This window comes from Nuphar pumila, chromosome 15 (assembly GCF_984573655.1).
Source record: "Nuphar pumila chromosome 15, dmNupPumi1.hap1.1, whole genome shotgun sequence".
In the NCBI taxonomy this organism is placed as follows: Eukaryota; Viridiplantae; Streptophyta; class Magnoliopsida; order Nymphaeales; family Nymphaeaceae; genus Nuphar; species Nuphar pumila.
Genome location: NC_143263.1, coordinates 4478598 through 4491031, shown reverse-complemented (window position 1 = coordinate 4491031; position 12434 = coordinate 4478598). Strand labels below are relative to the sequence as shown.

Genomic DNA, 12434 nt, shown 5'->3' with positions numbered 1-12434 from the left:
AGTGAATCTAATCAAATCAACTCTGAAATAGGGTTATTCCTGACCTAAAACAATTCACTGCATTTATTTTTTATTAAATTTTATTTAAAATAAAAAAAACAATTTACTCATTTTGGAGATAAATCCTATTTTTTGTTCCTGAATGAGCTCTTATGCATAAAGTCCATTTTAGTTGGCACTTTTGTATTTTGATTTATTCTGTCATAAATGAAATTTATGCATTGTTATGAACTTCAAATTATCGCACCAGTGTTATATATTGCCATTAGATAATGTTTAAGAACTTTTCGTTGAGGTTGAGAAAGACTTCAGCAAATAGTTTGATTTGTCCATATGAAATAGATTTTTATTAATAATTGTGGCCATTTTTTATTTTATCTCAAAACCAAATTTCAGGGGCGCTGCTCCCGAACCCCAGAGTATCACACCAAAAATTTTTTTTTTGCTACACCCCTGTTAGCCCCCCCCCCCCCCCCGACACACACACACATGAATCCTAGCTACGCCCCTGGTGCTGCGTATAAGTTACCTATATTTAGCTTGCCTAACTAGAAAGGCCTACTTGCAAGTAAAAGATTTGGTATGAGTTCCCTAAGATTAAAGGGTTTCCACCTCCAGCACATACGTTGGAATGCACACAAGTTCGATTTTGGCCCCATGTACAAATTTCTGAATCCAACATAATTAGATGTAGTTGATTTGGATTCTGAATCTGATTCAGGCATGAGTGGAGAAAGCCTTTACCAAACCCAGACCCATTAAGTGTTTGTCCTAATTAAACATATATTTACATGTAAATGGAGTTGGATCAAGAGTCAGATTCATATTAGAATGTAAATAACTGAAACCAAGTTTGACCCATTAACTCAATCAGACCAAAAAAGACTTTGTCAAATTTGACTAAACAGATTGGGGTAACTTAAACTGTGGAATGATCAAGTTAGGTCCAACATCCACCCTGCCTTGGCTCACACTCGATATGGGAATGGATCTCGTTCACGATGCCTGGGAATCTTTTCACATGTACATACGTTGCCCTTGGAGACACATTTTGAAAAGGTTACCTCCATACCAAGGCAGTGCAAGTCTGTTTAAAGGGTTGATCCAAAAAGACCTACTAGCTACCAAGTACAACAACCATTCTTTGGCGAGCAACCCCAATATGCTTTGGTCAAGCAGCCCAAGAATCCAAGATAAGAAGCATCGCTTGGGCGTGTTTAATACACTTGGATTTGACATTGTATCTAGAATTAAAGATGGATCAATTATGCCTAAGGGAAGCCAAAGATAGGGATGGCAGTGGACCGGGGCGGGGGCGGGGGCGGGGGCGGGGGACAAGGTCTCTCCACCCCCGCTCTGTTTCAAAATCCGAACCTTCATCCCCGCCTTCTGTTGGATCATTTTTTGGATCACACAGTTTCACAATCGTCATCATGATATAATACACGATAGAAAACAGTAAATACAACAGTGTATACATGATCAACAGACAATCGAAACAAAAACAGGGTGCAAGCATGTCGGTTTCCGCAAACAACCAAAATTCAGACGACAGCATAAGAGCAAACAGATGCAAAGAACATAAAGAAAACAACAGACACATGTTTAGATTATGTAACAGGCTAAGGCGTACGAAAGTACTCCCCTTAGAGAAGATTTGCCCCCACATACAGTGCAAGACAGAGTCTGGCGTCCTTCCCCCAGGATACAATAGCCACGACGAACCGAACGGTGCACTCCGACGGATCGTCCTTCGAAAACAACCTCTTTGAACCAAAGTTGCAGAATAATCCCTTTCGGGATAACTCAGGAAAGAGAGAGAGAGAGAGAGAGAGAGAGAGAGAGAGAGAGAGAGAGAGAGTAACAGGGGAGATGGGAAATCGCAGAGCTCCAGAAATTCGTCTGTCTCAGCCTATGCGTAACCCCAGTCCTCACCATGCTTTTATAACCCACGAACGGTTATGAAACGTGGAAGGACCCATTACGGATTCTGAGAAGACGTGAATCGAGACCCATTACGGAATCCGAGGGGCCATAACGGGCATGAAATACGAGGAGTCGTGACCCGTTATCCATTCCTATAACCCGTTATCGAATCCAAATAACCGAAGAAACTTTGGGTAAAAAGATACTTTGTCTTGATTGGATATGGCCCTAAAAGGCCAATTACCCGAACCCGAGCCCGGCACGGCACGGTGCGGCGGGCAGGCGCGCGTGTGTGTGGTGGTCATCCCACTCCCTTGTTCTCAGGAACAAGTGTATGAGTTCACTAATTGCTTATAAAGCCCTCAGAAAACTTAAGCAAAAGCAATATGGGACTATTCCACCTCATCAAGACCACTATCTCTAAACAACCCATTTTCTTCTTTGAATTTTCTCTCCCTTCCTTCTTACACCTAACACCTTCATCCCCGCACGGGGATGGATTTCAACCTCCACCCTGCCTCCATCCTTGTTTCATGTCCTCCATCCCCGGTCCAAATGGGGGCGAGGCGGGGTGGGGCCCTGTTTCCCCTTAGTCTATAGTCATCCCTTAAAGGAATGGGGATGGGGCGGGGCGGGCGGAGCTAGGCGGGGATTGGGACGGGAACGGGGACGGGGAAAAGCTTAAGTCCATCCCCGCCTCCATCCCTGTTTCATGCCCTTCATCCCCGGTCCAAAAGGAGTGAGGCGGAGCCCCGTTGTCCCCCCGTCCACTGCCATCCCTAGCCAAAGAGGTTTAATGCATCACATGGGGAAATTTGTGAGAGGAATAACTAGACTTATTAAAGGGAAGATAGTAGATACATGAGGTAGCCTCACCATAAGCTTGGACCACAGCCTTGATTTGTAACCTAAGAGTCATTAATAGAATTGGGTTCCCTTGTGGGAATTCTCAATGGAAGATGTTCACTACCTTTAACTAGTGAAGGGAGATCCCACACTACCTTTAACTAGTGAGAAGAGTTCATAGGGATGGTACTTTCCATCTATAGGAGAATAAACATCAAATATACTGAAATTTACACTTAGTCTAGACTTGATCCCCTTCCTAATCTCATCAATTATCCCTATTAATCATATACTTAGTCTCTAATGTCACCTAATTAAATAACTGTCCCCTTAGAAGTAGCCCTAAGAGCACAATTCCTATACTTCCCCACACTCTTTCTATTTCGGTGTCTTCCTATGTTCAAAAACTGACTAAACTCTATTCTAACCCGCTGTACAGCCGGGGGGGGGGAGGGAGATTTCAACGGGTCGGATATTATCTGACATCTTACCCGATGGCTCAATAGGTGTGAGTTTTGACCTCACCAACATAGCCCGCACACACAATTGGTGGTAAACCCCAAAAGTGGGCTACCGTGTTGGCTGCGAGGTTGAGTCATGGAGAAGGAACCCACCCACAATTGACCACCTTTATCTCTTACATAAGAGAGAAACTACGCCACGAGACAAGATGATGCAACCATATTGTATTCTTTTTGCATTATCTCACTCAAAGATTGATGCCATGAATGATGAATCCAGCAGGCTAGACTCATGATGGATAGCCTCCTAGACTTCAAAACAAACCATGGTTTTTTGTTTTTTTTATGTAATTGTAATAAAGAATTGGGTAATGTACATAGAGGGGCCTACCATATGGCAAATTTGTGGTAAGTCGCTTTAGTTTTCAAATAATTAAGACAAGCACCTATTTTTTTAAGAATTTGCTCGGATTGAAACAGTCACAAGAGCAATTTTCTTAGAAAAAGAGTCAGTTATCTTAAATATTTAAAAATTGAGCCCTAGATGTAAATTCACCATACATTGTGCGGCTATATGAAAAACAAAATGGTTAAGTTATTAATAAAGTCTTTTCTTGTAGTCCACTCTAACCCAAAACTTACCTTTTAACCTTTTTCCTTTTTTTTTTTGCCCCCGACCTCAAGGTAAACGTCCCTTCCCCCTCCAACCCGGTTGCTTAATGCTCACTGAAGCAGGCGTTTCTTTCTTGCTTTTCACATGATCACCGACTCGGTTTCAATGTCAATTTTATTTGAGGAGACTTGCAAAACAAGCAACTTATTTATTGTACCAAGACCAAATCTGGTATGCATCATTCCACAAGGACTCTCTCTCTCTCTGTACCTATATAAGATTTGAGATTGCTTTGCCTTTTTCTTTGCTGTTGATCTCTTGGTTTGGTTTGGTTGGTGTCAGAAAGGCATGTGATGGGAGTTGGAGTGGTGGTGGTGAGGGGTCAAATAATAAGGAGATGAAAAACGATGAGAGCCAGAGCGTTTGCAGTAGCAGAAGCTGCCCTTCGTGTGGCCACACCATCCAACGCCAAGATGGTGATCACAAGGTACGTGCATATCGAGGAGACACCCCTCTTCTCTTCCTTGTCTTTAGACTTGAGAGAGTGAGAGATCAAACAAAGTTTTCTTGTCTTCTATTATGTTTAGATTTCAAAATTATAGATAATTTGAAAATTGGCTCACAAAGTTTTCCTGTCTTCTATTATGTTTAGAATTTAAAATTATAGATAATTTGAAAATTGGCTCTCTCGGTTCGATCTCTCTTCGTAATACTAACTAATTTGAAATTGAGCTCTCTCTCTCTCTCTCTCTCAGAGAGAACAAAGTCGGTTTGATCTCTCTTCGTAATACTAACTAATTTGAAATTGAGCTCTTTCTCTCTCACATAGAGAGAGCAAAGTCGGTTTGATCTCTCGCTTCGCGATACTAACTAATTTAAAACTCATCTCTCTCTCTCTCTCTCGTAGAGAGAACAAAGTCGATTTGTTCTCTATTCGTAATACTAAATAATTTAAAATTTAGGGCTCTCTCTCACTCTCATAGAGAGAGAAAGTCGGTTTGGTCTCTCTTCGTATTACGAAATAATTTGAAATTTAGCTCTCTCTCTCTCTCTCTCTCTCCTTTGTCGCAATCTGGGCAAGCGGCTCCGGCGTGAGCCCTGTTCTTTTTTCTTGTGCTTTCTTTATTTGTTTTGGCTTTTGTTCTTGTTCAGTTCATGGGTTCAACATTTTGTTGATCTTCATGAGTGGTAATGTTGAATTACTTTCGGCTCTCTCTCTCTCTCTCTCTCTCTCTCTCTCTATATATATATATATATATATATATATATATATATATATATATATATATATATATATTATAGAGAGGACCAAAGTCGCGCGGTTGATCTCTTTGTATTACTAAAAAGGGCCCTCTCTCTCTCTCTCTCTCTCTCTCTCTCTCTCTTTAACGTATTGATTGAGTAAATAATTTTTAAACAAACGAAACAGGTTATAGCACTTTACAATTTGCCTGGATTGCCGGCTGGGGTGAAGTTTGATCCGACGGATCAGGAGCTGCTTGAGCATCTCGAAGGGAAGGTGAAGGCTGACGTTTCCAAGCTTCACCCGCTGCTTGATGAGTTCATCCCACTGATTCAAGGAGATGAGGGCATCTGCTATACCCACCCGGAGAAGCTCCCAGGTTTGTTCCTATATGAATTACTACTATTTACTGTCTTTCATCCATAGATTAAAGAAATCCAGCGTCTAATATATTAGAAATAATCACGTTAATTAGTTTTTGATTGGTGTTGTTGATCCTGTTCATGCTGTCCATTAACAGTTTTTTCTTTTAATTCTCAAAAGAACACAAAACAGTTATATTAAAGGAAATTATGTAAGATATAAAAATAACAAGTGGGGACAAAAGGAGGCACCAGAATAAATTGATAAAAATTATCACAACATACACGAAACATTCTCAGTCATGATCAATGCAACAAATATCGGCATCAGAATTTTCTTGGCCAGCGAAATTCTTGGTATAAATTAAAACTTGTTTGGGGAAAATATCAACTAGATATCAGCATGTTCAAAGTTTAAAGTATAAGCAATACTTAAAAAATAAAAAAAGTATAAGCAATATTTCAGAAGGGGCACTTTTTTTTTAATTATTGCTTTTTCAAAGTATATGTACTTTTGAAACTATGGAGATAAAATCATGATATTTTCAATTATCATGATTTTGACTATATTGCAATATTAAGCAGCATCTATATACCTTGCGTACAAATAGAGCTGGTAAACGAGCTGAACCAACCGAACAGGGCATGTTCAGGCTCGTCTCGTTTACGAGTGGATTGTGCTCGTGGCTCGGCTCATGTTTGTGTTTAGCCAAGCCGAGCTCAAGTTCGGCTCGTTTCTTAGTGAGATGAGATCACTCGTGTAAAAAACATTTCATGTTATTTATACATGAAATATTTTTTATATTATACTTGAAAAAATAATATATATATATATATATTGCATTCTTCTTTTTTATATATTACACTTAAAATATATATTATATATCAAAATATATATTTTTTTATGGATAAACACTCTAATGAGACTAGCCGAGCTGGACACATTGTGTTTGGGCTTGACTCGTTTAAGCTAAACCAGCTGCTATTGTGGCTCACCTTGCTTACTAAACGAACCGATCACGAACGAGTTTGTGACGAGCCGAAACTGAGCTGAGTCACGAGGTGCTTGGTTTGTTTACCAGGCGCCCTACGTACAGATCCCTCTGAGGCGGTTGAAATGGATCTTATTTTGATCCATATTAATGTATATCATCCAAGATAAGCTTTTGGTTCTCTTTAATGAAGGGTCGAGTCGAGTTTTCTTGCTGTTCACGCAAAGTGATAGTAAACAATATGAGCTGCCCTTAGGACCCGCAAAAGACCCCTGCTTTAGTTTGATAAAATTAAGGGCGTCAACGGGCCTTGTTTACCCGCACCCTACCCGAACCAAACTTTGTAGGGTTCGAGTATGGTGATAAATAAGAAGACTCGGGTCCGAACCCAAAGGTCTGATTAATACATGGACCTAAGACCCGAAAATTTTCAATGTAAAAATAATAAAAAATATGGCTTTACCGGGTATGGTCTGGGTTTGTTTCATGTAGTTCTTATAGTGTCCGGGTATGGTTTTTTATAGTGGACCCGATTAGAGTCAGGTCTGGATCTGATCACCATACTCGAAAATCTGATCCTGGGTCCGAAGCAAACCCTACCTGTTCACACCTTTAGATAAAATAATACAAAACCCTAACCAACTTGTTTTTGAATCATTTAAAACTAAAGGTGCCCCAATAGCTAATAAATAGTTCTCTGTCCTCAAGGAAGGTCACGACTTTTGTGGTACCCATATCACATGCAAGGCCTAACTATTCCCTCAAAGGTCATGTTAGCCCCAGAACTGTCATTCTGAGGTGTATAGTATCTTTAAACTGAACAGAAAGGGGACAAAAAATCTTGGCATTGCTTTTTTCATGGAGGATTGGAGGTACCCTTTTGGATAAGTCTTTTATATAGGGAAGAGCACAAGATAGAGTTTAGTGATTTTGTCCAGATTAAGTCCCTTTTTAGGTTTCTTTGGCTAATTAAATCACTAATTTTTTCTAGAGGTCACGTTTTATGGGCACTAGCTTCTTCATACATGTACTAATCAAAAATTAGATATGTTCTGTGAATTCACAAAATAATGCAAAAAAAAATTTTGCAATTGGTTGGCAAACAGCAACGGGACTCGTTTTCCAAACTACTAGCTTGATCATGCAGCTACCTTTCATATTTACACAACTTGACCTTCTGGTCTCTCATGGGGTCCGCTATACACATGTGGGGCGTACAAATCCCAGGACTCATTATTTGTACGGTTCGGTGCTTCTTCGAAACTCAATGCACTCTATTGTCTGTGATGCTTGTTCCGACTCATTGTTGGTTCTTTGTTTGTGCACTCGTCATAGAAAGGTGACGCACTCATCCCTCGTTGGCTTGGTTGCTATACGTCAAAGGCATTGGTATTGCCCTGCGATCGACCTGCTCGACTTGGCTATTTGAAATACTTTCGATGTGTTAAGCGTGCATATGATATTATGCATGGCTCCTAATCCACTTTTGCTCTCCAAGGCTTATGTAGCTCGTTGTCCAAAGTTTTTGCACTTCTTCAAGGGCGAGTTGCTTGCCGTCATGGTGCAAAGAATCCGCCAAGCTCCATCTCGGTGAGATGAAGGGAATGATTAACTTTTTTGCCCATGATAGGCACGAGAGAATCAAGTGCAATGTGATTCTACACTTGTGTTGCTGCACCTCATGACTACCTACTATCTTTGGGATATAGCCTGTCAATTGTGGGGGCCCAACAACAAATGGTGGGTGATCAGGACCAGCACATTAAAAGTGTACAATCACAATGCTGTTGATCCTCACTCCTCTACGGTCATACAAGAGTGTTGGGGTCAGGTGCAAATTATATTGCACAATTGCAATGTGTCACTGCACCTGATCACCATCCATCAGTTGTTGGGCCCTAGTGCAACAGAAGATGGATGGTGATTAGGTGCTGCGGCATGCATTTGTGCAATGTGATTGCACCTGATCCTGCTTCAGTGGTTGGGGCCAAACACTTACAATGTGTTCTGCCCGATCACTGGATCTGCTCACCAAAAAAACATGCAACTACAAATGCTTCAAACCAAGCTACCAGAGATGGAAGCATAGTGAAAATAGGAGCAAGGCATAGTAAATTTGGATTCAAGTTGCGATAAAATGGCTGGCAAATAACCCAAAAAAATCGAGTTCCATCATGTCATGCTACCAGTTTTATAAAATTGTGCATTTTTTAAAATTTACAGAAAAAAAGTGGAAGGCCATTTTGGAACGGAAACGTTAGATTTAACAAATCATTTTGCCAAATTTCTTTTTTTATCTTCCACTGAAAATTTGAAATGGGAAATGCATATGCATAACTTTTTAACTACAAAAATTTGGATGTTGGTTTCATTTGAATTTTTATTTCTTGTAATGTTTTGGTCTATAAATAGCATTAGGTCTTCTAGGATGTGATTTCCTTCCTATTATTTAGAGCTTTATGTTGGTGCAGTCTTCAATAATATAGCAACTAACATAAAATAAAATTTCTTATAAGGTGCCAAAAGAAGTTGCTATGGATTTAACAAAAAAAGTATATATATACTAAGCATCTAATAATGTGCATGTGATATCTTCAATAGGAGTTAGCATGGATGGCCTTTCTAGGCACTTCTTCCACTATCCATCAAAGGCGTACACAACAGGGACAAGGAAGAGAAGAAAGGTGCAAACAGATGAACAAGGTGGGGAGACAAGATGGCACAAGACTGGGAAGACAAGGGCCATCTTGGTAGGTGGGAAGGTGAAAGGCTACAAGAAGATTTTGGTGCTCTACACCAACTATGGGAGGTTGAGGAAGCCCCAAAAGACCAACTGGGTGATGCATCAGTACCACTTGGGCTCACAGGAGGAAGAAAGGAATGGGGAGTTGGTAGTCTCCAAAGTCTTCTATCAGACACAACCTAGACAGTGTGCTGTCTCTACACGTCCTATTATTTCACCCAAGTCAAAGCTTCATCCTGTGCACACCAACCCAGCTTCAGAGATTCTAGATTTCTATAAACCTGTACCATCAACACAACCAATGAAGGAAATGATGCAGAATCATCAGTTGAACCAGTTGAACATGCACCAGTCACCTCGCAGGCCTGCTAGCTATGATTCATCAACAGAGACATTTAACCAAATATCTTCTCCACAACTAACACGAAAATTACCTTTACATGTTGACACAGCATCATTCCTGACCTAACCATGACTCTCTCTCTCTCTCTCTCTCTCTCTCTCTCTCTCTCTCTCTCTCTCTCTCTCTCTCTCTCTCTCTCTCTCTCTCTCTGTGTGTGTGTGTGTGTGAGCCATTCTTTCATTGTTTGTACAAAAAGCATGATATTTGTTAATGGCTGCCATATTTGTACCTTGATATCTTGTAATGGAAACAGTATTGGATTTGTAGATTAATAGGTCTTGCACTAGAACAAGGCAATCTGCTTTACTTGAAAGAAAGAGAACTCTAGGTTGTGTTGAAAGAAGATCAACATTACCACTCATGAAGATCAACAAAAGGTTGAACCCATGAACCGAATAAGATAGAAAACAAAAACAAAAATATAGAAAAATAAAAAGCTAAAGAAAAAAAAACTACAAACAGATAGCAACAAACAACAAAGCCAAGCTCAACCAGGATCCGTTGAATTAGAAGGAACCACCGATGAGTGAATGTTGTTCAGAGGGAATGAGAGGTCTCTAAGATGCATACGTAGAATCGCATATACATCAATCAGGATTTTATAGACAAGATTATTAAGGACGACTAGAATTTGACAGAAAATAGCATCATTGTGTGTCATCCAAACAAACTACCAAGTAGTAAGCAACCACGTCTTCCAGATCAGTCATCATCGCTTGCATCGTCTAATTCCAACAGAGCTCAGAAGCAGATCAAGCGCGAAAGACTTTTCTTTGAGAATTACGTCCGGAGATCTCCACGTCCTATTAAATAGGGCCACAAAGATTAGGCAGAACCAGAATAAATGAGAGGTAGTTTCTTTATCAGCTTGACAAAGCACACACCCGCTAGAAAACTGAAAACCCAACTTCTTTAAATAATTGTGAGTCTGAACCCTATCATGCAAAATTAACCAAGCCAAGAACCGAGATCTTGGGAAAGGGCTCTTAGCCCATAACACACACTCAGGGAACCAATCTACCATCGAGAGGAGCAACGATCTATACACTTTGTGGGTGTGAAACACACCATTTGGTGCAATCGCCTATTGCAACCACTGATCGTAATTTTTTGCATCCCCAATTTGATCTCTGAAGAACGATAAGGCTCTCAGTCACATGCTTCACAAGTGCGAGATCGCCAACCCCTGGGTTCTATGACAAGAAAGAGATAAATCAGGATCACCATATTTAGCATGAAGCAAACGAGCACATGGAGAACCTGGTTGATGGGTGATCCAACATTGCTTGGCCACAAGAGCAATACTCCTCTGTCTTGGAGCAAAAACACCTAAGCCAGTCATATGCCTAGGTAACACCACCGTTCGCCAACCAACCAAATGGTGCTTACTCTGAAGATGACACCCAGACCAAAGAAAATCCGCCATTAAATGACAAATCTGCTTCTTCATACCTACAGGCATCACGAACATTGACATAAAAAATTCAAGAATAGAAGAAAGAACATGTCTTATTAAAGTTAGACAGCCAGCGATGGAGAGATAAGATGTCTACCATGAAAAAAACTTGGTTTTCACTTTTTGAATAGTTGGAGCCCAAGCATCGGAAGAGAGGCGCTTCACTTGTAACAACAGGCCCAAATACGTCATCGGCAACTCAGAGATTACGCAATTAAAAAACCGTTGACTCGCTGCAAGCATATAAGACTCAACATTGAATATGGTAAGAGAGCATTTGCTATCATTTAGGGAAAGCCTAGAAAGTGAGAGAAAGAACTAGAGAATAAGTTTGAATTTAAGCATCTGATGCATATTTGCTCGCTCAAAAATAATCATATCATCAGCATAAATAAGAATATGGTCTGAGAAATTCGGAACATCTAAAGGATCTATCAGGTGCTTTTCTGCAGTATGCTTGAGCAACACCACGAGACCCTCAGCAATGGCATTGAACAGTAAATGAGAGATAGGGCAGCTTTGCCGTAATCCATGCTCCAACTTGATCTGGCCACCTCTAATGTTGTTAATCTTAATCATGGCTTGAACATTAGAGACCAATTCTCTCACCCACTCAGAAAAATGATAACCAATGTCAAAATTGGATAACATTTGAAATAAGAAGGGCCAATGCACAGAATTGAAGGCTTTATGAAAATCTAATTTAAAAGAAAAATAAGGCTAACCACTAAGATGTAAGGAGTGAATAACTTCAGAGGTGAAGATGAAAGAATGGTGAGCCCTCTTATTATGGATAAAAGCAAACTGAGAGTTCAAAAATATTTGGTTAGCCACGGCCTTCAACCTATTAGCCAACACCTTGGCAATCATCCGATAAAGTACACTCATAACAGAAATCGAGCAAAACCTAGAGATATTAGTAACAGCAGCATCTTTTGAAATTAAAGAAATAATTGCCAAGACTCATTTTTCATCTTAGTTCATTTCGTTCCCAAGACTCACTTTCTTGCGTGTTGGAGAGCACCACATTGTGCATGATTTTTTTCTCTACTAACTAAAAGAAAACATGCACAATATGGTTTTTATCTTCTCGTAAGTGCATTAGTGAAATCCCGCATGCTTGGTAACAACAATGCAGATCAAGTGCGATATGATTGCATACTTTTGGCGTGCTGTTGCACCTCATCACCCACCATATGCCGCTTGACCCCCACAGAAGCACACAAAATGTGTGTGCAATGACGTTGCACCTGATCTGCCCTCTGTGCCAATATGTTTTCGTAGTAGTCTCAAGCTATGCCACAGGGATGCACCATTCTGGCCTTGTATCCCTGGTGGCACGAGGAGACACACTGATTTGGATACTGACACGTACGGGTAATTATTCTA

General features: G+C 40.3%; 1 protein-coding gene across 1 annotated transcript; it reads left to right on the top strand.

Moving 5' to 3' along the window:
• The first annotated feature begins 3993 nt into the window (after window positions 1-3993).
• On the top strand, window positions 3994-9861 carry LOC149814206 (NAC domain-containing protein 73-like). The gene is made up of 4 exons (XM_089989235.1): window positions 3994-4077; window positions 4193-4333; window positions 5276-5468; window positions 9045-9861. The coding sequence occupies exons 1-4, from the start codon at window positions 4012-4014 to the stop codon at window positions 9653-9655; spliced, it is 1011 nt and encodes a 336-aa protein (XP_089845361.1). The 5' UTR covers window positions 3994-4011; the 3' UTR covers window positions 9656-9861.
• The last annotated feature ends 2573 nt before the right edge of the window (window positions 9862-12434 follow it).